At 52.3% G+C, this 26,796-nt stretch overlaps 5 protein-coding genes across 5 annotated transcripts in view; 3 read left to right on the forward strand and 2 right to left on the reverse strand.

Moving 5' to 3' along the window:
• The window catches only part of LOC116500231 (zinc finger protein 208-like), a 437,615-nt gene that overhangs the window by 162,870 nt on the left and 247,949 nt on the right, over window positions 1-26,796 (reverse strand).
• LOC116500242 (zinc finger protein 493-like) lies at window positions 387-5,820 on the forward strand. The gene is made up of 4 exons (XM_032205157.1): window positions 387-565; window positions 736-862; window positions 1,989-2,099; window positions 2,227-5,820. The coding sequence occupies exons 1-4, from the start codon at window positions 542-544 to the stop codon at window positions 4,485-4,487; spliced, it is 2,523 nt and encodes an 840-aa protein (XP_032061048.1). The 5' UTR covers window positions 387-541; the 3' UTR covers window positions 4,488-5,820.
• LOC116500247 (zinc finger protein 595-like) lies at window positions 10,441-14,547 on the forward strand. The gene is made up of 4 exons (XM_032205176.1): window positions 10,441-10,523; window positions 10,673-10,799; window positions 11,462-11,572; window positions 11,697-14,547. The coding sequence occupies exons 1-4, from the start codon at window positions 10,500-10,502 to the stop codon at window positions 13,457-13,459; spliced, it is 2,025 nt and encodes a 674-aa protein (XP_032061067.1). The 5' UTR covers window positions 10,441-10,499; the 3' UTR covers window positions 13,460-14,547.
• Window positions 18,209-20,406, reverse strand: LOC116500268 (antigen-presenting glycoprotein CD1d-like). The gene is made up of 5 exons (XM_032205210.1): window positions 20,369-20,406; window positions 19,623-19,904; window positions 19,233-19,517; window positions 19,048-19,144; window positions 18,209-18,975 (listed from the first exon to the last, which is right to left on the reverse strand). The coding sequence occupies exons 1-5, from the start codon at window positions 20,400-20,402 to the stop codon at window positions 18,930-18,932; spliced, it is 744 nt and encodes a 247-aa protein (XP_032061101.1). The 5' UTR covers window positions 20,403-20,406; the 3' UTR covers window positions 18,209-18,929.
• LOC116500210 (tenascin-X-like) overlaps window positions 22,839-26,796 on the forward strand; it is a 45,388-nt gene continuing 41,430 nt past the window's right edge. Inside the window, exons 1-3 of the mRNA XM_032205124.1 lie at window positions 22,839-23,088; window positions 23,294-23,575; window positions 23,687-23,971. Coding sequence (XP_032061015.1) covers window positions 22,839-23,088; window positions 23,294-23,575; window positions 23,687-23,971 — 817 coding nt within the window. The remainder of the gene's footprint in view (window positions 23,089-23,293; window positions 23,576-23,686; window positions 23,972-26,796) is intronic.

Below are 26,796 nucleotides of genomic sequence, written 5' to 3' on the forward strand. Positions count from 1 at the left end.
GTAGCTAAATACTAATCGAGATAGGTTTCAGCATCTTCCCCATCTCAATGGACTCACTCAGGGCTCCTCTTGAATGGGTCAGGGGAAGAAAATACTCTGAAACAAGAACAACTTCACAGCTCACAGATTAAGACAGGGAGATCACTTTCCAATAAACATCACAATCAAACGAGATGGGGGAAAAGGGCAGCTCCTCATGGTCCTGGCCACAGGCTTCAGGGGAAATTCTGTCCTGGTGCCTGGAGCACCTCCTTCCTCCTTTGTCACTGACCTTAGTGTCTGCAGGGTTGTTTTCATCCCATTTTCTCACTCCTCTCTGACTATTGCTGATGTGCAGCAGCTTTTTCCTTTCTTAAACCTGTGTCCCAGCTGGCTTTCACCCCCAATCAATGGCCTGAAGCTGGGCTGGCGCTGGGGAGGGACAGGGACAGGGACTGCTGCATTCCCCCAAACCTACCCTGCCATTTCTCTTGTCCCAGCAGGTTCCAGTTTGACATCTACCTTTCAGCTGTGATTGTCCCAGCCTGCAGGAGGGCAGGAAATGGCCACGGCACATCCAGCTGAGGTAGGGGCTTGGAGAAGCAGCCAGGAGAGGCCAAGGGGGAAGGGATGTGAATGCAGGGGGAAGATGAGGTGCTGTCAGCCAGCATTTGTGTGCTGGGCACAGAGAAGCCACTGGGACTGGAGCTTCTGTCATCAACAGGCTGCTTCTACATGGAGCCTCTTTGCTTGCAGGAACCAGTGACCTTCGTGGAGGTGGCGGTGTATTTCAGCAGGGAGGAGTGGGAGCTGCTGCATCCTGCACAGCAAGTGCTCTACCGGGACGTGATGCTGGAGACGTATGAGTCCATAACTTCACTGGGTGAGTGAGGGCTTTGCTTCCTTTTCTCCTCAGTAGGGGAGCATTCGTGGTGTAGAAGAAGCCTCTGTGAGCAGGACATATGGACATAAACACAATGTAATTATTTACTGCATACAGAAGCACAAAATAATAATAATAAAAACCCAGCAACCTAAAACCACATACAAAAAAAGATAAGGATGAGTTAAGAAGACATTAGTGTGTTATCCATTGTAATATATATATTATGATATAATGATACAATCATAATGATAATATAATATGAAAAATAATACTGTATATTAGAATATTTAATAATATAATAATGTACAAAATATATAGCTATATAGACATATACATGTATATGTATGTATATATTATAGTTATATATACATGCGTCCAAAAGAGCTTTTCTTAGTGGTAGCATGTAAATCTTCCTTCTCAGCATTGCCTTCCTCAGTTTTCCCCTAAACCTTCTTGAAGTCAACTGCATTGAATAAGTAGGTAAAAAGTAGGGCAAATAAATAAGTCCCTGTAGTATTTTCAGAGATAGAAAAGCCGTGCTGTCTTCAAACAAAGCTAGTCTATGTTGCTGACCTGAATGATACTGGGCCGTAAAAGTGGCTTTACAGGAAGGGAGTGATTACATAGTACACGTGGACACTTAGCAGCTGTGTCAAAACCATGGAAATCATAGAGTCATAGAACGGCCTGGATTGAAAAGGACCTTAAAGATCTTCCAGTTTCAACCCCCCTGCTCTGGGCAAGGTTGCCAACCAGTAGAGGAGGCTTCCCAGAGTTGCATCAAGCCTGGCCTTGAATGCCTCCAGGGCTGGGCCATCCACAACCTCCCTGGGCAAACTGTTCCAGTGCCTCGCCACCCTCTGAGTGAAAAACTTTCTCCTCATTTCCAACCTAAATCTCCCCTCTTAGTTTAAAACCATCCCCCAAGCGTGCGTTCCCCCTCCTGTTGATACGCTCCTTTCAAACACTGGAAGGCCGCAGTGAGGTCTCCCTGGAGCCTTCTCCTCTCCAAGCTAAAGAAGCTCAATTTCCTCAACCTTTATGCATAGGGAGGTTTTCCAGCCCTCTGATCATCTTAGTAGCCCTCCAAATGCTCTCATCTCCTCTGTTTATGTAATTTAAGGACTACTTCCATCCCCCAAACCCGTGGTGATCTCCCAGCTTGAAGAAGGGGAAGATCCCTGGATCCCAGATCTGCATGGCGTGGAGGATGTGACAGGAGACCTCAGCCCAGGTGAGGTGGTGGAGGAAGGGAGGAGATAGGGGTTGGCAAAAGCCAAGATCAGAGGATCAGAGAGCTCTGTCTGGGCAATATTGTGGGCACTATGGGCTGGTTGTGGATTTCCTCTGTCATCCAGCAGGTGACAGGATCACAAAAGCAGCAGAGACTCTTCAGAAGGGTGGCGTGGCCCAAAGGCAGCTGAATGCTGTCTCTGTGGGAAAAAACAGAAGGGGCGTGCAAAAGGGCCTGGAGCATGGAAAGCATCTCAAGAAGCCACTGCAAACCCATCCAGGAAATGGAGCTCGGAAGCCCCTAGATGGCAGCAAAGGTCAAAAGGAGACTAAAGAACTGACAATGAAGCAAGGCTGCCAGAAGAAATTGGAGAACCAATGTGACGAGTGTGGAAAAATCTTTAAAAGTCATTCCTATCTTCTTAAGCACCGGCGCATCCACACAGGAGACAATCCCACGTGCACTGAGTGTGGGAAGAGCTACATAAAAAGATCCAGTCTTGCTATACACCAGCGGATTCACACAGGAGAGAGACCCTACAAGTGCTTGGAGTGTGAGGAGAGCTTCAAAACGCGTTCTGAACTCAAATTTCACAAACGGACCCACAAAGGAGAGAGACCCTACAAGTGTCCTGAGTGTGAGAAGAGCTTCCTCTCAAGTTCTGGGCTCAATGTGCACAAACGGATCCACACAGGAGAGAGACCCTACAAGTGCCCTGATTGTGAGAAGAGCTTCAACACGAGTTCTGGGCTCAATGTGCACAAATGGATCCACACAGGAGAGAGACCCTACAAGTGCCCTGATTGTGGGAAGGGCTTCATAAGGATTTCTTTACTCAATTTGCACAAATGGATCCACACGGAAGAGAGACCCTACAAGTGCCCTGATTGTGAGAAGAGCTTCCACTCGAGATCTGGACTCAAATGGCACAAACAGATCCACACAGGAGAGAGACCCTACAAGTGCCCTGATTGTGAGAAGAGCTTCAAAACGAGTTCTGAACTGAAATTGCACAAACAGACCCACACAGGAGAGAGACCCTACAAGTGCGCTGATTGTGAGAAGAGCTTCCAGTCAAATTATGGACTCAATTTGCACAAATGGATCCACACAGGAGAGAGACCGTACAAGTGCCCTGATTGCGGGAAGGGCTTCATAAGGATTTCTGTACTCAATTTGCACAAACGAATCCACATGGAAGAGAGACCCTACAAGTGCCCTGAGTGTGAGAAGAGCTTCTACTCGAGTTCTGGACTCAATTTGCACAAACGGATCCACACAGGAGAGAGACCCTACAAGTGCCCTGAGTGTGAGAAGAGCTTCCACTCGAATTCTGGACTCAAATGGCACAAATGGATCCACACAGGAGAGAGACCCTACAAGTGCCCTGATTGTGGGAAGGGCTTCATAAATATTTCTCTACTCAATTTGCACAAATGGATCCACACGGAAGAGAGACCCTACAAGTGCCCTGAGTGTGGGAAGGGCTTCATAAGGAGTTCTGCACTCAATTTGCACAAACGGATCCACGCAGGAGAGAGACCCTACAAGTGCCCTGAGTGTGAGAAGACCTTCCAGTCGAATTATGGACTCAATTTGCACAAACGGATCCACACAGGAGAGAGACCCTACAAGTGCCCTGAGTGTGGGAAAGGCTTCATAAGGAGTTCTGCACTCAATGTGCACAAATGGATCCACACAGGAGAGAGACCCTACAAGTGTCCTGATTGTGGGAAGGGCTTCATAAAGATTTCTCTACTCAATTTGCACAAACAAATCCACACGGAAGAAAGACCCTACAAGTGCCCTGATTGTGGGAAGGGCTTCATAAAGATTTCTCTACTCAATTTGCACAAACAAATCCACACGGAAGAGAGACCCTACAAGTGTCCTGAGTGTGAGAAGAGCTTCTACTCGAGTTCTGGACTCAAATGGCACAAAGGGACCCACACAGGAGAGAGACCCTACAAGTGCCCTGATTGTGAGAAGACCTTCCAGTCGAATTATCGGCTGAAATTGCACAAACGGATCCACACAGGAGAGAGACCCTACAAGTGCCCTGAGTGTGGGAAGGGCTTCGTAAGGAGTTCTGAACTCAATCTGCACAAACGGATCCACACAGGAGAGAGACCCTACAAGTGCCCTGAGTGTGAGAAGACCTTCCAGTCGAATTATCGGCTGAAATTACACAAACGGATCCACACAGGAGAGAGACCCTACAAGTGCCCTGAGTGTGGGAAGGGCTTCCAGTCGAGATATAGACTCAAATTGCACAAACGGACCCACACAGGAGAGAGACCCTACAAGTGTCCTGACTGTGCAAAGGCCTTCAAGAGCAATTCTGAACTTAGATCACACAAGTGCATCCACAAAGGAGACAAGCTGTAGCAGTGCCCTGAGTGTGGGAGGAGATTCCACCAGAGCTCAAACATGGTCACCTAATTCTAAATGCACACAAATATATTTATATGTCTTACAAATACCATGAGCAGAGGAAGAGCCTTGTGGCAAACTCATCTTCAAACCCTCCTGCAGATCAGACTCCCTCCCCCGAAACTTGAAGCCGAGGTTTAGCCCCATGCAGACAGCAGGGAGCACTAGGTGTAAGAGTAAGATGTTTTCCCAGGCTGTGTTCCCTGGGAGATATCACTGAGAGCCCATCAGGGAATGGTGCATATGGCTGAGAGCAGAGAGAGAAACCCTGTCCCTAGTGTGGGCATCCAACGATGGCTGTTGGACAGATCCAATCCCCTCTTCCCTTCCTTGTTCTGTTTATCACTGCATAAAATATTCTCTGGGATTCCTGATTTTCACGTCACCTTTTTTCCCCTCACCTTTAAGGGACTTGCTGCCCAATGGTTTGGTAACAGCAGTAAATACCAAGTCCCAGAAGCCGTGACAGAGACATTTAAATTCCTACCGGGAAACCCAGCATAAAAACCCCACAAAGAGCAAACTTCCATCCTTGAGCCTTGAAGCCGTGGTTTATCCTGGTGCAGACAAAAGAGAGCTCTGGGTGTCAAGATATTTGCTGGTGCCTTTCTTGGGAGATATTGCTGTGAGTCCAGCAAGGAATGATGCATTTGCTCCATCTTCTTTGAGCAGCTTAGCAGATTCCCCAGTGCCTTCACCCCCTCTGGGATGCAAAGGGTGTAGGGATGCTGATAGAAGAGTCTGGAAAGGAAAAGGGAAACAGGAAAAGCCAGCTGATGCTCTGTGCTGTCCTCTACGCTTGTAGCCGGGCTCATGTTTTGGCAGTGGCCAGCTCACTGCTCCTCCCACAAGAGCCCATGGGGACCAGCTGGCCAGCTGCAAGTGAACCTTTGGGAGATGTCAAGGAGATGTTAGGAGAGCTAAGAAGTCAGAGCAGTGCTGGGTAAGGAGTCCAGAGTTTTGGAGATGCTCATCCCAAAGCAAGGCAGGCAACACTTCCAATCTCCACCTGAGTAAGCAGCATCCTGCCAAGATTCACAAATGACACATCAAGGCACAGAAAAAAAGTCACAATTCCCACACCTCTGCATAAGGAAATGCTCCCAGTTTCACTTTGGCTCACTTGGACAAGGCAGACCCCATTTTGGCTTGTGACCGGCATGCCTTGGAGCTTTCCCATCCTTTGGCTGGAGCATATCACCCTTCCTGGCCTTAGGTTGTGGTGGGTGTTCTGGGACAAATATATCCTGTTCTTGCTTTGTCCCCGGTGTGGGAATTACCCATATTGCTCCCCCTTTGGGGGAGCAATAATTCCCACACCGGGGACAAAGCAATGTCCGGGGACAAAAGCAATATGGCTCCCCAAATTGCTCCCCAATTACCCATATTGCTCCTCCTGTGTGGGGGCCTTTCCTTTGTCTCTGCCCAGAGCTGCTATCAAAGTTGAAAAACTGGAGATGGGGTGCCAAGTGACCACCCAAAGGAGAGTGCAGAGCTGGCTGTGGTGAAGCCACTGGAAGCCCTTGGGATGTTGGTAGGTGGATCAGAAGCACATTTCTCCCAGGGATGTGTATGAGGAAAGTCACCCAGGAAAGTGACTCTTCACTCAGCCCAGGAAAGTCACCTCTGGATAAACCCCTGGATAAACCCATCTGCTGTGGGTGAGTGCATGAAGATCCAAAAGAAAACTTGGCTGGAAAGTGTCCTGGTTTCAGTTAGGACAGAGTTAATTTTCTTCCTAGTAGCTGGTAGAATGCTATGTTTTGGCTTAGGATGAGAAGAGTGCTGATAACACCCCGATGTTTTAATTGTTGCAGAGCAGTTCTTACACCAAACCAAGGACGTCTCAGCTTCTTGCTCTGTCCTGCCAACGGGCAAGAGCTGTGAGGGGACAGACCCAGGGGAGGTGACCCAAACTAGCCAAAGAGGTATTCCATACCATCTGACATCATGCTAAACAATATATAGGGGTGGCTAGCCGGGGAAGGGTGGCCGGACTGCTCGGGGTTAGGCTGGGCATCAGCCAGCAGGTGGTGAGCAATTGCATTGTGCATCACTTGTTTGTACACATTATTAGTAGTAGTACTATTATTATCATTGTTGTTATTATTTTTATTGTTATTATTATTTTCCTGTCTTAATAAACTGTCTTTATCACAACTCACGGGTTTTACTTTCTCTTTTCTCTCCCCCATCCCAGAGAGGGAGGGGGGAGGGTGAGCGAATGGCTGTGTGGTGTTTAGCTGCCGGCCGGGTTAAAGCACTACAGAGAGAAAGGAAGAAAGCATGTCTGCAGGGATTACAGGAAGAACTTCAGCTGGAGCTCATGGAACTGACACCAGAAACAAAGCCCCCTTGCACCTTTCCTGTCCTTCCGTTTTTCATTTGAAGAAAGCAGGCCCCAATGAAAACACAAGCTCTGGGACAAATCAGGCTCCCACCCTCCTTGCAGGCAGCCTGGCTCCTCTGAGTCGTGTAGGCTGGAGGATGCCAAGTGTCCTGAGGCTGGACCCAGCTGCAGGATGGCCGCGGTGCACCTCCTGCAACCAAGACACTGCCTGGGTGGCTTCCAACCAGGCTCTCGCTTGCCTTACAGGGTGCCCCTCAGAGGTCTGCTGGTGGGCAGGGAGCTGGGAGCTGCACCTAAGGCTTTACCCCCTCACCCCAGCCTCCCCGAGCACCCTGGCAGAGCCCAGACTCTCAGGCTCCTCCTCTGTGGGTGCCTTTCCTTTGTCTCTGCCCAGAGCTGCTATCAAAGGCCTGAGCATATCAGTGGCCTGCTGCTAGCAGAGTTAACTCTTTCCTTGCAGAGCACGGAAGGCTGAGCAGAGCACTTAACCCTTTCCTCACACAGTGGCACGCTCTGGGGGAGCCAACAGAGAAGGCGCCGAGGTCAATCCCTAACCAACCTCTTTGATTTTCTGTGCTGCAGCTTCACAACACATTCTGGTTTGGGGCCAGGAAGCCATGCTGTGTGAAATAAATGACTGAGTCCCAAATAGGATTGCAATTAAAGTTTACAATGTATTAAACGCATAGAGGCAAGCAAACAGCGCTGGGTGCACTGTGAGTCACAGCTCCACCAAGACGCACCCCTATTGCGTCAGGCGGCTGGTTTTTATGCTCCTAGGCTAATGCATATTCATCACTACTTCCAGAAAAGGCAGGGTTATTATAATTAGTTTCCGGGGATACAAACCCTCCACGGACGCATGCGTATCAGTCTCTGGTGGTCCCTCTGGGGGGTTGCTCGTACTGAAGGTTCGTAGTCTTCCTTCCAGGCTTTGTCCTTCGGTCGTCCTTCAGCTTCCCCTTTCTCCTTATTTGTGAATCTCTTATCCCGGATCTCAGAGACGTCCGTCCGCAACGGCCCATACAAAAATCAGCATTTTTTGAAAACTCCTTTGTTCTCTTATCCCCTAGACCCGAGTCTCAAGGTTTACCCTTCAAACCCTCTATTGACACGAATTGCTAGACCATTCCTCTGCAAGATACCAGAACTATATACATTAACCACACTGTTTTTCTTAGACTTGTGTTTATACAGTGGTATGTAAGACAGAAGGTCACACTTCATCATGCGACCCTAGCATTGTTCCATATTGACACGAATCAGATGAACACATTTCACACTGCATGTAAGGAATTCGCAATTCGTGTCAATAGAGGATCTGAAGGGTTAATGTTGAGGCCAGGTCTAGGGGATAAGAGAACAAAGGGGTTTGCAGAGAACTGCTGACTATTGCAGTGGAGGCTGTGCAAGTCTCTGACATCCCGCCCAGCTGCTACCAAATACAGAGAGAGAGGAAGCGGAAGGACAAAGCCTGGGAGGAAGACTACGAGCCTTCAGCAATAACGACACCCGACCCCCGAAGGACCACTGGAGACTGGTATACAGGTGCCCTTGGGAGGGTTCGGCTTCTAGGAACTAACTATAATAACCCTGCTTTTTCTAGAAGTAGTGATGAATATGTATTAGCCTAGCAACATAAAACCGAGCCGCCTGATGTAAGGACGTATGCGTGTGGGAGGAGCCCAGACTCCCCAGCACACCCAGCACTGTTTACTTGCCTTTTATTAACCCTATAAATAAATCATATAAAGCTAAATAGACTGGGAATTCTAGGAATTCCAGGAAGCCATGCTGCACATCAGGAGGAGCCATGGCTAAGGCTGAGCTGTAGCCCAGAGCACCTCCTACAGAGCTGATAAGGGGTTAAGAACCTTGGGTTGGGCCTGAATAGAGCCCCACGGCGTGGAAATACCCCCACAGAGGAAGAGCATGAGAGTCTGGGCTCTGCCAGGGTGCTCGGGGAGGCTGGGGTGAGGGGGTAAAGCCTTAGGTGCAGCTCCCAGCTCCCTGCCCACCAGCAGACCTCTGAGGGGCACCCTGTAAGGCAAGCGAGAGCCTGGTTGGAAGCCACCCAGGCAGTGTCTTGGTTGCAGGAGGTGCACCGCGGCCATCCTGCAGCTGGGTCCAGCCTCAGGACACTTGGCATCCTCCAGCCTACACGACTCAGAGGAGCCAGGCTGCCTGCAAGGAGGGTGGGAGCAGCCTACTGTGGACTCGAGGTAGGTACTCTTCATTGCTTATACAGACAAGAGGCAGGATTTTCCTTTTTCACACGATTCCCCCCTTTGAGACAGGGCCTGAGCATCTAAAGCTCAGCACCAGACTTGGGAGGTCATGCAAAAGGGGAAAGGAAAAGCAGGATCTGACCCATGTTGCTGTTCAAGGGTGGGAGATAGCTGTCGGGACCCAAAGCATGCAACTTGTTACTCACTGCTCCTCTCTTGGCTGCAGCCAAGAAATGAGCTGGGCTCTGTGACAGAGGATGCAAGTTCTCAGCAGGAAGGCTCTGGATCTGCAGTGTTGTTTCCTGAGCCGTGGCTTAGACTCTGTTGCTGAGGTTTCTGAGGGGACACAGGACGGGGTTGGAGCTGGGAAAATCAAGAAGTGAGCAGAGATGATCAGCATGCTTTGCTGACCTGTTGAAGCTCTGTAATAATATATGTGGGACTACATTTCTAAGACGCGCACACACCTGACATCAAATAACCATTGTCCATACCTCTGCGTGTATCAATTCCTGCATGCTACAAAAATTTGCCTGCCTCCTGTTGTGTTTGTTCTGCCAGCACTTGGTTTCCTTGCTTGCTTGTTCTGGGGCTTGTGCTACCTCCTTACCTACAGGACTTGGCTTTCTTTGTTCTGCAAATGCTTCCTAAGTCTGTTGTTCAGGATCTGCCTGTAACTGAAGACCCATTTTACAGGCAGCTGCTGGTCCTCCCTCAGGCATAGTCAGCATTTTCACCAGCACTGGACTCATTCAGGGCTCCTCTTGAATGGGTCAGGGGAAGAAAATCCTCTGAAACAAGAACAACTTCACTGCTCACAGGTTGAGACACGGCCGGCTCACGGGTTGAGACAGGGTCAGGGGTGATCACTTTCCAATAAACATCACAGTCAAACAAGAGGGGGCAGAGGGCAGCTCTCTGTGGGTTGCACCCCCTTTTAGGCCATATCCACCTGCCCCAACATGAGTTCCTCAGTGGGCTGCAGTTTAGAGATCTGATCCACTCTGCCACACTGTGGGCTGCAGCAGAACAGCCTGCTTCCCCATGGTCCTGGCCACAGGCTTCAGGGGAAATTCTGTCCTGGTGCCTGGAGCACCTCCTTCCTCCTTCGTCACTGACCTTAGTGTCTGCAGGGTTGTGTTCATCTCATTTTCTCACTCCTCTCTGACTATTGCTGATGTGCAGCAGCTTTTTCCTTTCTTAAACCTGTGTCCCAGCTGGCTTTCACCCCCAATCAATGGCCTGCAGCTGGGCTGGCGCTGGGGAGGGACAGGGACAGGGACTGCTGCATTCCCCCAAACCTACCCTGCCATTTCTCTTGTCCCAGCAGGTTCCAGTTTGACATCTACCTTTCAGCTGTGATTATCCCAGCCTACAGGAGGGCAGGAAATGGCCACGGCACATCCAGCTGAGGTAGGGGCTTGGAGAAGCAGCCAGGAGAGGCCAAGGGGGAAGGTGAGGTGCTGTCAGCCAGCATTTGTGTGATGGGCACAGAGAAGCCACTGGGACTGGAGCTTCTGTCATCAACAGGCTGCTTCTACATGGAGCCTCTTTGCTTGCAGGAACCCGTGACCTTCGTGGAGGTGGCGGTGTATTTCAGCAGGGAGGAGTGGGAGCTGCTGCATCCTGCACAGCGAGTGCTCTACCGGGACGTGATGCTGGAGACGTATGAGTCCATAACTTCACTGGGTGAGTGAGGGCTTTGCTTCTTTTTCTACTCAGTAGGGGAGCTTTAGTGGTGTAGAAGAAGCCTCTGTGAGCAAGACATATAATAAACACAATGCAATTATTTACTGCATATAGAAGGAAAAAAATAAAAAATAAAAAAAAAAAAACAGCAACCTAAAACCACACACAAAAAAGATAAGGATGAGTTAAGAAGACAGTAGTGTGTTATCCAATACAATGTATATGTATTATGATATAATGATACAATCATAATATAATAGCAAAAATAATACTGTATATTAGAATATTTAATAATACAATAATATATAAAAGATATAGCTATATAGACATATACATGTATATATTATAGTTATATATACATGCGTCCAAAAGAGCTTTTCTTGGTGGTTGCATGTAAATCTTCCTTCTCAGCATTGCCTTCCTCGGTTTTCCCCTAAACCTTCTTGAAGTTAACTGCATCCCCCAAGCATGCGTTCCCCCTCCTGTTGATACGCTCCCTTCAAGCACTGGAAGGCCACAGTGAGGTCTCCCTGGAGCCTTCTCCTCTCCAAGCTAAAGAAGCTCAATTTCCTCAACCTTTATGCATAGGGAGGTTTTCCAGCCCTCTGATCATCTTAGTAGCCCTCCAAATGCTCTCATCTCCTCTGTTTATGTCATTTAAGGACTACTTCCATCCCCCAAACCTGTGGTGATCTCCCAGCTTGAAGAAGGGGAAGATCCCTGGATCCCAGATCTGCATGGCGTGGAGGATGTGACAGGAGACCTCAGCCCAGGTGAGGTGGTGGAGGAAGGGAGGAGATTGGGGTTGGCAAAAGCCAAGATCAGAGGATCAGAGAGCTCTGTCTGGGCAATATTGTGGGCACTATGGGCTGGTTGTGGATTTCCTCTGTCATCCAGCAGGTGACAGGATCACAAAAGCAGCGGAGACTCTTCAGAAAGGTGGCGTGGCCCAAAGGCAGCTGAATGCTGTCTCTGTGGGAAAAACCAGAAGGGGCGTGCAAAAGGGCCTGGAGCATGGAAAGCATCTCAAGAAGCCACTGCAAACCCATCCAGGAAATGGAGCTCGGAAGCCCCTAGATGGCAGCAAAGGTCAAAAGGAGGCTAAAGAACTGACAATGAAGCAAGGCTGCCAGAAGAAATTGGAGAACCAATGTGACGAGTGTGGAAAAATCTTTAAAAGGCATTCCTATCTTCTTAAGCACCGTCGCATCCACACAGGAGACAAACCCTACAAGTGCACTGAGTGTGGGAAGAGCTACCTAACAAGTTCCAGTCTTGTTATACACCAGCGGATTCACACAGGAGAGAGACCCTACAAGTGCTTGGAGTGTGAGAAGAGCTTCAGAAGCAGCTCTGAACTCGCCTACCATCATCATGTTCACAGAGGAGAGAAACCTCACAAGTGCCCTGATTGTGAGAAGAGCTTCATAAAGAGTTGTGAACTCAAATTGCACAAACGGATCCACAACGGAGAGAGACCCTACAAGTGTCCTGAGTGTGGGAAGAGCTTCCAGTCGAGATCTGGACTCAAATGGCACAAAGGGACCCACACAGGAGAGAGACCGTACAAGTGCCCTGATTGTGGGAAGGGCTTCATAAGGATTTCTGAACTCAAATTGCACAAAGGGACCCACACGGAAGAGAGACCCTACAAGTGTCCCGAGTGTGGGAAGGGCTTCATAACGAGTTTTGTACTCAGTATACACAAACAGATCCACACAGGAGAGAGACCTCACAAGTGCCCTGAGTGTGACAAGAGCTACAAAAGAAGGGTAAATCTCATCTACCACCAGCACTTTCACACAGGAGAGAAGCCCTACAAATGCCCTGAGTGTGGGAAAGGCTTCATAAGTAGTTTTCTACTCAATTTTCACAAACGGATCCACGCAGGAGAGAGACCCTACAAGTGCTCACAGTGTGAGAAGAGCTTCCTCTCGATTTCTGGACTCAAATGGCACAAATGGATCCACACAGGAGAGAGACCCTACAAGTGCCCTGATTGTGAGAAGAGCTTCCTCTCAAGTTCTGGGCTCAAATTGCACAAACGGATCCACACAGGAGAGAGACCCTACAAGTGCCCTGATTGTGGGAAGGTCTTCAGCAGGACTTCTTCACTCAAGTTGCACAAACGAATCCACACGGAAGAGAGACCCTACAAGTGCCCTGAGTGTGAGAAGAGCTTCAAAACAAGTTCTGACTTCAAATTGCACAAACGGACCCACACAGGAGAGAGACCCTACAAGTGTCCTGAGTGTGGGAAGGACTTCATAAGGAATTTTCTACTCAAATTGCACAAACTGATCCACACAGGAGAGAGACCCTACAAGTGCTCACAGTGTGAGAAGAGCTACAGAAGAAGAGAAGGTCTCATCTACCACCAGCGCTTTCACACAGGAGAGAAGCCCTACAAATGCCCTGAGTGTGGGGAGAGCTTCAAAGCGAGTTCTGGACTCAATGCGCACAAATGGATCCACACAGGAGAGAGACCCTACAAGTGCTCGCAGTGTGAGAAGAGCTTCCTCTCGAGTTCTGGACTCAAATGGCACAAAGGGACCCACACAGGAGAGAGACCATACAAGTGTCCTGACTGTGCAAAGGCCTTCAAAAGCAGTTCTGAACTTAGATCACACAAGCGTATCCACAAAGGAGAGAAGCTGTAGTAGTGCCCTAAGTGTGGGAGGAGCTTCAGCCAGAGCTCGAAGCTGGTCACCCAATTCTAGATTCACACAGAAGAGAACCTTACAAATACCGTGAGCAGAGGAAGAGCCTTGTGGCAAACTCATCTTCAAACCCTCCTGCAGATCAGACTCCCTCCCCCGAAACTTGAAGCCGAGGTTTAGCCCCATGCAGACAGCAGGGAGCACTAGGTGTAAGAATAAGATGTTTTCCCAGGCTGTGTTCCCTGAGAGATATCACTGACAGCCCATCAGGGAATGGTGCATGTGGCTGAGAGCAGAGAGAGAAACCCTGTTCCTAGTGTGGGCATCTGACGATGGCTGTTGGACAGATCCAATCCCCTCTTCACTTCCGTATTCTGATTATTGCTATGTAAAATATTCTCTGGGATTCCTGACTTTCATGTCACCTTTTTTCTAAATTGCAGCGCACTGAGGAGCTCATGTTGGTAAGTGATCTCCCTGTCTCTGTCTCAACCCATGTGCTGTGAGTTTTTTCTTGTCAAGTCCTGTAGTTAAGGAGGAAGCACAAGCCCCAGAACAAGCAAGCAAGGATACCAAGTGCTGGCAGAACAAAAGGTAACATCAGAAGAGCCACTAGAGGAAGATCTTGCCTTCTGGATCCCCTAAAGGAATGTAGGGGCAGGAGATGAAAATTCCTTACCTGGAGGTTTTAGCTTGATAGAGACAACAGGAGGCAGGTGAATTTTTATAGCATGCAGGAATCGATACACGCAGAGGTATGGACTCTGGTCATTTGATGTCAGGTGGGGAGAGGAGGAAGGTCTTAGAAATATAGTCCCAGATATAATATTACAGATCTGTTCTACATCATACCTTGAAACAGCTGCTTCCTTGTACCTGATCTGGCCCGGACAAACCTGCTTTGCTCTGCAAGAGATGGAACCAGGACCTGGATCCTGCCTGGGGTAAAGCTTTCCTGGTTCTGAAACACTTTGCTGCTGTTGTCTGTCCTCCTGGTCTCCCTTGACCTGCTAGAAATGTTCTTCCAAATGCAGTCCAGGATACTGTTGGCTTTCTTGGCCATGAGGGCACATTGCTGGCTCTTGGTCAGCCTGCTGTCCACCAGGACTCCCAGGTCCCTCTCTGCAGAGCTGCTCTCCAGCACATCAGCCCCCAGCCTGTACTGTTGCTTGGGGTTATTCCTCCCTACATGCAGGACCCTGAACTTGCCTTTGTTGAACTTCAGGAGGTTCCTCCCAGCCCATCTCTCCAGCCTGTCAAGGTTCCTCTGAAGGGCAGCACAGCCCTCTGGGGTATCAGCCACTACTCCCAGCTTAATGTGGTCAGCAAACTTGCTGAGGGTGCACTCCGTTCCATCGTCCAGGTTGTTGATGAATACTTTGAACAAGACTGGACTCAGTACTTACCCTTGGCGGACACTGCTAGGTATCCAACTGGACTCAGCACCGCTAAGCACAACTCTCTGAGCTCTGCCATTCATCCAATTTTCAATCCACCTCACTGTCCACTCCGTCTAGCCCATACTTCCTGAGGATGTTATGGGAGACAGTGTCAAAAGCCTTGCTGAAGTCAAGGCAAGCCACCCATTAGCTGACAGAACACCACAAGTCCTGTTCTGAGATAACTTTCCCTTATCCACCAGGCGGGAGACCTGGTCATAGAAGGAGATGAGGCTGGTCAGGCAGGATTTGCCTTTCATGAACCCATTGCAAGACTTGCAGGAGCGGTGGACACCAGAAACTGAGCCCTGCAAATCTTGGCCCAGGTGGCCAAGAAGGCCAAGAGTATCCTGGCTTGTATCAGGAATAGTGTAACCAGCAGGAACAAGGAGGTGATCGTCCCCCTGTACTCTGCTCTGGTGAGGCCATACCTCGAGTACTGTGTTGCGTTTTGGGCCCCTCACTACAAGAAAGACATTGAGGCACTGAAATGCATCCAGAGAAGGGCTACAAAGCTGGTGAAGGGCCTGGAACACAAGTCCTATGAGAAGCATCCGAGATAACTGGGGTTGTTCAATCTGGAGAAAAGGAGGCTCAGGGGAGACCTTATGGCTCTTTACAACTACCTGAAAGGAAGGTTTGGGGAGCTGGCAGTCAGCCTCTTCTCACAGATAACTAGTGATAGGACTAGAGGGAATGGCCTCAAGTTGTGCCAGGGGAGGTTCAGGTTGGAAATTAGAAGAAATTTCTTCTCAGAAAGAATAGTCAGGCATTGGAATGGGTTGCCCAGGAAGGTGGTGGAGTCACTGTCCCTGGGGGTGTTTAAGGAAAGGTTGGACGTGGTGCTTATGAACATAGTTTAATGGGTGATATTAGTGGTAGGGGTATGGTTGCATCAGATGATCTTGGAGGGCTTTCCAATGCTTTTATTTCTATGGTTCTATGACTGCTTGAGAAAGTTTCTCAGCAGTCAACACACAGGGCCATAGGGAAGAAGATAAGATTTTCTTTGTACTGGTGGAGTTAGCTAGCCAATTCATCCACCATGGCTTCCTCTGGGTCTTTCCAGGTCATTACTGACAAAGATTTGGCATATAATGATGGTGAGCTCCGTACAAACTTCTGTCACATGGGTTGCATGCATTTGACTTGATCTGGATCTTTGGATATCTGTTCATTGTCTAGGTTACTATAAATCACCTCCATCACAGCTAATTGCCTCAGGTACTGGATACCTCTCTCCATGGTAGTCCACTTGCCTGGCTGACATACATCTTACTTGAAGGGATAGCTTTCCTTCATGCCTGACAGGAGTTGCCTTCAGAGGCTCTTTCTGTCTGTTTTTCCTCCTGTTTTTGTGATGGCCCTGTTTTAGAGCAGTCTGCCCCTTCCACTTCTCCCTCCCAGAGCCTTCTAGGAGAAGTTCCTTCCCTTACTAAATAAACTGACTTCCTCTTCCATTGTTTCATCTTGACTACAGGAGTGACTAATACCATCCATTGGTCTCTTGGTTTTGCTACTCTGTTATCCCAACATCAGATTCAGACTTCCTCCTCCCCCTGAGGGTGCTGAATAATGTTTGCTATTGTTAGATAGGTGCAGACCAGCTCCCAGCACAGTTCAGCAAGCTGTAAGTCTCTGGCATTGCTGAGGTCAGGGAATACTTTCTTTTAAACATTCTTTCATTTGGGGGGGATTCCACACTTGTTCACTGGTGAAGCTCAAAACCAACGGAATAGATAGCCATGACAGAAGTTGTGGATGTCCCATCCCTGAAAATGTTTAAGGCTAGATTGGATAGGGCTTTGAGTAACCTTGTCTAGTGGAAGTTGTCCATGCCAATGGCAGAGGGTTTGGAATTAGGTGATCTTTAAGGTCCTTTCCAGCCCAAAGCATTCTATGATGCTATGACAAGTACCTACACATATCCTTCTTGCCACCCACCATCACACTGCCTTGGGGCAGATTCCTGGGTGGTGTTCTTAAATAATTGTTTAACCTTAGGAAATAACAGAAACATATTCTGGAGACTTATAAATAGGAGTATGTTGGTTACGCAAGGACACTCAAAATATTCAAAAGCTATTGTGATTAGCCCATAGGATAAGGAGGAAGAGGTCCCATACCTTATATTCTCCACAGATTGATTCCAGAGGTAAAAAAAAGAGTGCAGTTAATATTCTCCAAAAGGTGGTTCCTGAAGTACAGAGTTGATAGTAATGCAGGGCCTGGATACCAGATCAGGCTCAAGACCAGTGCTTTAAAGCACAGTGAACTGAATAAATAAATAAACCATCACCACTATAATGACAACAAAAAACAGACAACAACAACAAAACACACGACCTTTAACAGGCTCTCGGATTTGATAAGTAGCTAAAGAGAGAATGTGGCACAGTTCACATCAGACAGGATAAACACAGAACAATATTAAGAGCAAACTGGTCAATATCATGAACAAGAGCTCCTGGTCAAATATGATAATTGTAAATTCCCTCTAAAGTGCTCTGGTCAAATCGATTGTTATCTTAATTCTTTGAGTCACATGTTGGGCACCAAAAAGGACTGTGGTGACAACTCTCTCACTCTTCCTCCTCAAAGGGAGGGCAGAGAGAAAGTATGATGGCAAAGAAAAGTGCTCACAGGTTGAGGATAAGTTAAAGGGAAAAGAAAGAGGAAAACAGCAACAGAAACAAACAAGCAAAGGCTGCACAGAAGAAAAGAGAGAAAACAATTATTCTCTACTTCCCATCAACGAGCGATGTTCAGCCACGTCTTTGTAAGCAGAGCCTCAATATGCATAGCAGTGTTGTGGAAGTATCATGTTTTCATAACAAGAGTTACCCATCTTCCGTCTCCTTTTCCAGATTTTATTGCTGAGTATGACATCATATGGTATGGAATATCCCTTTAGTCAGTTTAAGTCAGCTGCCCTGGTGATGTCCCCATCCCACCTCTTGCCCAGCCCCAGCCTTCTGGCTCTGGGGGCTGGAGGGAATCTTGATGCTGTACCAGTATTGCTCAGCAATAAACAAAGCATTTGTGTGACACTTCTAGCTACAAGTGCAGAGCACAGCACTGTACAGGCAGCTGAGCCTGTTTGGCCTAGATAAGAGGATATCAATATCCTAATATATCAGTATCTTAAGGGAGAGTGTCAAGATGATGGGGCCAGACTCTTATTCAGCAGCTCCCAGTGATAGGAAGAGAACCAAGAGGCACAAACTGAAACACAAAGTTACATCTGAATATGAGGAAAAAATTCTTTACTGTGCTGGTGACAGAGCACTGGAACAGGTTGCCAGAGAGATTGTGGAGTTTCCTTCTGTAGAGATAATCAAAACCCACCTGTACATGACCCTGCACAGCATATTCTAGGCGACCGTGCTTTAACAAGGGAGTTGGACTGGATGGTCTCCAGAGGTTCCTTCCAACCTCTATCATCCTGTGTTTTTGTGAGGGTGTTTGGGGTCCTGGAGGTCCCAGGCCTGGGGCTCTGGCCGTGCCCCATGCCGCTTCCAGCACGAGAGGAGGAGAGGGGAGCTTGGTGATAAGCCCAGGGACTGGGCTGGGGCCATGAGGCAGGACAGCGACATGTGTGGGGGTGAGCACACAGGGCAGGCTGGGAATGGGATGCCCCTTGGCCATAGGGTGTCTTGGAGGGTTTGCGGGGACCCTGAGTGCTGGGGAATTGGGGCAGCTCTTGGCTGTCCCCTCCTGCAGCAGGTGGGGGCACCCACAGCTGTAGTTTTTCTCCGACATCCAGGGGCTGGTGGCCTTCATGTCCTTCCCTTGCAATGGGGTTTGCTCTGCACCCACTGGTAGGGAGCACTGGGGGCTGTGACCAGCCTTTGGGGGGCACAGTGCTCCATGTGCCTTGAGGGGTGACTGTCCACCAGATCCTTCCATCTCTCTTGCTCCTATGTGGCCTGCTTGTGCCCCACTGGCCTGGCCCCACTTTGTCACCTCTGTTAATGCAGGTGTGTTGGGGACAGAGCAGGGAGCAGGGGGTCTCAGCACGGGGGCGGGCATCAGATGAGGGATTCCCGGGGATCCTGCCTGGACACGGCACCTTTCCTGCAAGGGGGGACCAGCGTGAGCTGTGCTTGCTATCCAAGGGGACTCTTTCCCTTTGGCTGGAGCCCTCACCTGTACCTCCACCACCAAGCAGCACCAATGGCAATGGCAACAGCAAGGACCAGCACCACGATAACAATGATGACGGCGGGAGTCACAATGCGGTTTTCTGGTACGGGGAGAGAGTGGACGGCAGACGTGAGCACATGGAAGCACCAGAGAGGAAGCCACCCCCATGCCCCGTCCCTAGCACCTACCCCAGGGGATGAGGAGGCTGCGGGTGCCCAGGCTGCGGTGGCGAACGCGGCAGGCGTAGCTGTGCCCATCATGGGGGGCCACGGTCAGGCCGCTGTAGACCTGGTAGGTGAGGTCGGCGTTGGGCAGGACAGCGCTGGTGTTCAGGGCCGGGCCCGGTGGCACCTCGTGGCCGTCCCGCAGCCAGGCCACGCTGATGGACCGTGGGTAGAAGCCGGTGATGCGGCAAACCAGCAGGAGCTGGGCTGGGCCAGCTTTGCGGGCAAAGACGGTGGCAGTGGGCGTCTCTGTGGGGTGAGAGTGAGGGCCAAGGGGAGCCCAGCAAGGGCACCACTTGGCCCCAGAATGGGGGATGCATTGGTGTGGCCGTGCTGAGGCCACAGGGTTCTCACCTTGTCTTTCCAGGTCTGCCTTCCCATACCTGCACAGGGCACGGACGTGGCTCGGGCAGGTTTTGTAAAGGAGGTGCTCCACCATTTCTGTGACAGCCATCATCCCATTGAGGGACTTGCCCACCAGCTTGGCCAGCAGGGTCGACTGCTGGACAGCCCAGTACCTTCTCCCCGCCTCATACTCTACCAGGTCTCTGCCGCCCTCCCCAATTTTGGCGAAGGCGCGGCTCGTCCCATTGGGGTGAAGCTCACAGCCTGTATGGAGCTGGAACACCACAGGGTCTGCAAGGAGCAGAGGTAGCAGAAGGAGGCTGTGAGCACAGGGACAGGGGTGGCCCAAGGTGGGGGCAGCTGGGAAGGTGTGGGCAGGGGCACCAATGGCAGTGGGGTTGTGCTTCCAGGACCCTGCGCACCCTATGAGTTGTCAGGGTAGATCAAGCATAAGGGCTGGGCGTTTGAGCACCACTGTGCCCCCCAGAGTGCTCCCCCAAGTTTCTACTTCCATGTTGCCCCCAAACGTTCCGTCCATGTTTCTCCTTCCCTCATCAGTGCTGTGCAGGTCCTGCAGCCCTGCCAAGTTTGACAGCAGCTCCCCAGTACACAGGGCATTTCAGTACACTGCCTCCACACCCACCAAGTAGCTGGAGCCTCCTTTGCCCTTTGGAGGCTGTCACCCCCTGCCAAGACCCTGCCAACCCTGCCCTGGTGGGAAAGGGTGCTGTGTCTGAATCTCTCCCCATACTCACATTCCGCCTGCACATAAGCGGCCATCTCGTGCATGAATCGGATCACATTGCGCACGGCAAGCTTGAAGGAGGACAGAAGCTTCACCAGGTCCCCCTCAGCCATGGCCTGGTGGACCCAGGGGTAGCAGATGCGGAGGTTCCAGGTGTCCGGGTCCAGCACGTAGACGAACATGTCTGTCAGCACAGCCACCCCGGCCACCTTGGTGGAGTTGGCACTGGGGAGGAGGAAGGTCTGGAGTAGCTGGAAAAGCTTTGATTCTGCTGGGAGAGGAGATGGGGCTTCAAGAGAAGGGGGGAGGAGGGGAAATGAAGGATGTACTGTGCCCCACACCACAGTGACCTCCATGCCCAAGGGACCCCTCTGGTCCCACCTGGTTCCCTGCTTTCATCGGAGGGTGTCCTGGTGCTGTGGCAAAACGCTCCAGGTGACAGCAGCACCCAAAACAACTTCGCACCGAGGCAGATCCCCCGCAAACAGGCAACTGCTGCAAGGGGCCCACAGTACCACAAGGGGCCCAGACCCTCCCCTGGTGCCTGCAGAACAATGCCTTTGGGGGCACCCTGGCCCCCTAAGCCTGCCTGGAGAGCCCCCAGCCCCATGGCTGCTCAGGCACATAAGCCCCTACACCAGTGCTGGGCAGGACAGTGAGCCCTGACCCGCAGGCACCTCTGGGTGCTGTGGGGTGGAGGGCAACCCCTTAGTGCTGCAGACTGTCCTCCCCATGTAGGGGAAGGTCTTAGCCATGCCCCCCTTGCCAGGACTACCAGTGGAGTCCGGTAGCGGAGGGACAGGTGGGTGGGGGTGTCCCAGAGCTCCCACTTACCTTCTGTTTCTGCCCATGTCCTGTGGAAGAGAAGCAGGAGGAGGAAGAGGAGGCGATGCGGCCGCATAGTGCTTGGGGTGAGGCTGAAGCAGTCCGGGCGGCGGGAGGAGGAAGCACCTATGGGGTTCTAGCAGCAGCGCTCCACCAATGGGGCTGGGGTAGGGGTTTTAGGGAGGGCCCTGGCTGGAGATCAGGGAGTACAGGATGGAGCGGAGCTGAAACGCCTCCATTTTGGGTTCCCCCTGCTCCATCTGTACCCCCGGTGGAGGGGGACAGTCCTGTGCCACCTGCTTTACCCTGGGAATGGGGCTGCCCGGGGAGGGGGCGATGAGCAACCACAGCCTCACACACCCACACACCCCAACCGGTGGCAGAGGGTCCCCACTCGGGTCAGGGCACCCATGCCAAAAGTGGGGTGCTGCAGCACCTCTTGGGTGCCGGGCATGGGGACAATGCAGTGAGAAGGGACAGCCTCACCCCCAGCCCATCTCCCCCACTGCTCAACCCCAGGCACGTTCCCCCAGCTTGCAGTTTCTCTTCCCCTTTCCCGGGCCCCCATGCTGGGGGCAAAAGCAGAACTGAAACACAGGCAAGGAGAAGCTTGTCCCGCTCCGGCTGAGGGTGGGTGGTCCTAGTGCTGTCACCCCCCAAGACCCCTTGGTGCCCTGGGGGAACCACCTGAATCCCTAAGGGACTGCTAGGCTCCTGTGAACAGCTCTAGTGTGGCACCAGTGCCCCCGGGAAGCTCGTCCTGCAGGCAGGGCACCCCATCACCCTCCAGGCACGACTGGGGCTGGTAGTCCCTGCTTGGATGTCCCCTGCTGTGCTGCTGGCACAGGGACAGCCCATCCAGGGCTGCTGCGGGCTGAGCCCTGGCACCCTGTGACACTGAGTCAGGCCCGAGATGGGGGGATGCTGCGGTGGCCCCCTTGAGGGTCAGTCTCCTTGGGGCCTCAGACCCTCAGCTCAGGTGACCAGCAGTCCCCACAGGACTTGGTGACCGTTCCTCTTTGCATTGCCCTCCGCTGAGCGCTGCTGCCCAAAATCCCCTCAGTGCTTAGCTCAGGGGATCGGGGACCCTTGACACAAGGCCAAGCTTTGCCTCCCTCATTGTCTTGGGGTGCAAGTGCAGCCCTAAGAGAACCCACCCAGCCCCCTAGACCTGGCAGCCTCGGGTGTCCCAGCCCAGCTCTTGACAGAGGGCACCTCAGGGCCCACCCCAAAACCTCAACGCCAGCTCCATTGGCTGTCAGGGCACTCAGTGCCACCACTGATATCAGAGTCACCCTGGGGAGAAGTAAGCAGCCCACACAGCTCCATCTTCCAACTGCTGTGTTTGCCTGTGGCCTTGTTGTGGATACCATGCAGCCCTGTTGCCTTCTCCTCTTCCCCTTCTTCTTCTTCTTTCCTGGGACGTGGGCAGAGCTGGAGGGTAAGTAGAAGCTCACCCCAATCTGCTCCCCTTCCTCTACTCTCCCCCCTGCTCCACATACCCTCCTTCACAGGGCCAAGGTCAAGCTGGGGGGCCAGAGCTGGGGCTGCTGAAGTGGTGGTGGGGGTGCAGGGGACCCCAAGAAGCTGTCAGGGCCTGACAAAAGTGGCATCACTTTCCCCAGCTCTCTCCCCCCTCTCCAGCAGGCTCTCACATGCTCCAGCTACGCCATTTCGTCACCTTCCAAAATGCCACATCCATGCAAGTGGGGGGCCTTGGCCTCGTGGGGGACATCAAAATTGGTTCGCTGGACAGACGTACCGGGGACATCCATTACCACCAGCCCTGGCTGCGTCCAGCCCTGCCCAAAGGTGACTGGGATGTCATTGAGAGCTCCATCAAGTCATACCTGCGGGATTTCAACAGCCTGGTGCAGAAGCTCACCAACCACATCAGGGTGTCCTGTACGTGCCCACAGTCCCCCCTCCATTTCCAAGTGACCCCTTGGGGGCATGAGCCAAGGCTGGTGGGCACCTCCACAGGCCAGGCTTCTCCAGAGCCCTTGGGGATGGAGATGCAATTCAATCGGACCCCCTAAGGCTCCCGAGGGGATGCAATTCTGAACACCCCGCATATCCTCTCCACTCTCCACATCCTGTCTCCCTCCAGACCCTTTTGTGTTCCAGTCATCCATATGCTGCAAGCTCCAGCCCAACGGGACTACCAGGACATTCCTTGCCATTGCCTACGAGGGCGAGGACTTGCTCCAGTTCCACATGAACAAGGGAACTTGGGATCGGGTGCCAGATAATGAGATGTCAGCAACCGCTGAGCATTTGTTGAACAATGCCACCACCCTCAATGAGCTGATACAAGTGCTCCTCAATGTCACCTGTGTTGACATTTTGGAAAGGTTCATTGAGTACGGGAGGGCATCTCTAGAGAGACATGGTAAGACCCTCCTCAACCCTGGCACAGCCACCCGAAAGTCCCCGCTTTGACAACAGGGAGCCAAGCAGTATTCCTGCTAGGCTCCCCTTGGCCCTCACTCTCACCTCACAGAGCTGCCCACTGCCACCGTCTTTGCCCGCAAAGCTGGCCCAGCCCAGCTCCTGCTGGTTTGCCGCATCACCGGCTTCTACCCACGGCCTATCAGCGTGGCCTGGCTGCGGGACGGCCACGAGGTGCCACCGGGCCCGGCCCTGAACACCAGCGCTGTCCTACCCAACGCCGACCTCACCTACCAGGTCTACAGTGGCCTGACCGTGGCCCCCCGTGATGGGCACAGCTACGCCTGCCGCGTTCGCCACCGCAGCCTGGGCACCCGCAGCCTCCTCATCCCCTGGGGTAGGTGCCTCTGGGATGGGGATTCTGAGCCGTGCTGATGGAGCAGAGTAGGAAAGCTGATGGTCTTGTGTTCCTCAGGGCAATCAAACGCTGGGCTGATCGCAGGGCTTGTGGTTGCTCTGCTGACAGCTGTGGTTGTGATTGGTGCACTTTGGGTGTGGAGATACAGGTAAGGCCCCTTCTGCCCTGCTGTGTACCTGGGAAATCCCTGCTGGGGAGCTCCCCAGAGCTATCCCACCATCCTCTCCTGTTTTAGGAAGCGCCATTAAATGGAAGAATGAGGCCCAGCAGCTTTCTCCTGAGCACAGCAGTCCTGTCTGCTTCAAACCCTCACCTTGGGCACAGCCTCCATCTGCCTCTGCTGTGACAAAGCTCCAGGCACCACCAGGAGCAAGATCATCTCATCAGGGAGCCACAGCTGGGAAAGATGTGGTACTCAAGCCCTGCTGTTATTTGCATTATGGACAGGGATGCAAGTCCTCACCTATTACACGTAATCACTTTGTGCCTCATGGCACTACCTATGCACCTGCTGAGGCTTCTTCAGGCACACCAGTCCCCTGTAGCAATTTCTTTCAGGTCCAGTATGATAACGGTACTGTCAGCAGGCAGTATGCTGCACCCCTTCCACTGCCACTTTCTAGATATTTCTCTTAAAAGCTGCTTTTATTAACCATATTCCAGAAATAGCTGTGATTAATCCGACCTGTTACACACAGGGTAAGTACACACAAGTTGTGTTTATGGCACCAAGTAGCACTGCACTCTGAGGTGATCTGAGGGAGCTGCAGGCATGGATAAAACAAAAATAAACCACTGATGTTTTTGCTAAGATCACGTGCCTTTTATAACGGTTTCTGTGGGCTCGGGGACGGTTTGGCCAGCTTGAGCGCAGCACTGCTGAAATTATCAGCACTAAATTCAGGGCTTCAGGCTAGTTAAGAGAAGCAGTAGGAAAAGGGAGCCGAGCTCTGACAGGCATTGCGGGGCCATGGATTCTGTGGCTGGGAGGGGGATCCCGGGCCCTGGGCTGGCATCCCCGTGGGGTGGGAGGCTGTAGCACGGGGCACACAGAGCCCTGACCACTGAGAGACCTGGTGGGAAGGGGCACCCGGAGGAATAGGGGGGACTGTGGCCCATGTGGGGACCACAGGACCCAGTGGGTCCTGAGGGGACTGTGGGGAGCAGTGGGGAGTGGAGGGCAATGCGAAGAGGAACGGTCACTGAGGATGTCCTGTGGGGACTGCCGGTCACCTGAGAGGACTTCAACCACCAGCAGGGACCTGAGCTGAGGCTTTGAGGCCCTGAGGAGACTGAGGGGACTGGTGGCCGCTTGAAGGGCAGCTTTGAAGACCAGCCATTACATGAGGGGAGTGCAGGGACCACCATCCCCATGCTTCCTCCCTCACCAGCTGCACCATGGCTGCCCTTTGGCATCCCAGCAGCTGTTCTCTCTCCTCCCTGACAGGCACTGGTGGCCCTGTCAGGAGGGACTGGGACACTGCAGGAACGGCCATCCCCTGGGGAACACTGCAGTGAGTGAGCCCTGGAGGAAGCGGGAGCTTTGGTGCCATGTCTGAGCCCACAGGGCCACCACAGCATCCCCCTTCCTGGGCCTGACTCAGTGTCACAGGGTGCCAGGGCTCAGCCCGCAGCAGCCCTGGATGGGCTGTCCCTGTGCCACCAGCACAGCAGGGGACATCCAAGCAGGGACTACCAGCCCCAGTTGTGCCTGGAGGGTGATGGGAGCTGTGGGGACCAAGGGTTACCTGAGCCTAGAGCAGGGATCCCCTGCCCTGGGGGTGCTTGGAACCATACCAGGTCCCTGTCCTAACATGTGGGGTCAAGGGGCAGCTTGGCCAGGGCCCTGTGGTGCTGAGGGGTGTGGGGTAGCTTCCAGAGCCTCCCAGTATGGGTGGTCCCCCCACTCACACCCTCCCGTCACTCACAGGGGCAATGTGTCCCGTCCATGCAGCAGGGCGCTGGGCTCTGCTCCGCGCTGCCGTGTTGGGTGTCACTGGGGAGGAACGAGTGGGATGGGGGGTACTGAGGCATAGAGGCGAGAATTGTGGTGTGGTCCTGCAGGTACCATAGGGCTGGGGTCACTCCATGACCCCTAAGAGTCTCCGGCAGCCACCTGCCCTCAGGCTGTTGGTGGAAGCCAAGGAAATTCCTCAGAAAGCGCAGTGGGGCTGGGCTGGAGCAGTCTCTCTCCCACAACATGGGGCTGCACCCCCCTCTGCCCCCAACATACCCAGCTCAACATCTGCCCTACAGCCTCCTATGCATTCCATGCCCCCCCCTACACTGTGCTCACCAGCTCCACGCAAGCCCCATTGCCCCCAGCTCTTCACATGCCCATGTGCACCCAGCCCCAAATGTGTTAATACCCCCTCAGCCTCTCTTTCTCCCCCCAGCCCCATATGTGCCCATGCCCTACAACTTCCCTCGTGTCCTCCAGCCCCACACAAGCCCCATGCGTCCTCCCAAGCCCCATGTGCCCCATGCCAGCTCCTAGCCCCATCTTAGCCCCCCTGCCCTCCCCACATCCTATACTCACCAGCCCTGCACGTGAACCCCAGCACCTCACATGTCCTATGCCCCCCCTTAACTCCCCCAGCCCCACACGTGACCCCCAGCCCCGCCGGGTTGGGCCCGCCCGGCCGGAGGCGAAGAGCAAAACACGATTTCAAGCCAGCAAACGCGGGCGTCCGGCCCCCCCGGCTCTGCCCCACACCCCCAGGCCCTAGGGAGCCAGACATCCAGCCTCCCCCCACCCCGCTCTGCCCCACAACTCCAGCCTTGGGGGACTCAGGCATGCGAAG

This window comes from Aythya fuligula, chromosome 33 (assembly GCF_009819795.1).
Source record: "Aythya fuligula isolate bAytFul2 chromosome 33, bAytFul2.pri, whole genome shotgun sequence".
Classification (NCBI taxonomy): domain Eukaryota; kingdom Metazoa; phylum Chordata; class Aves; order Anseriformes; family Anatidae; genus Aythya; species Aythya fuligula.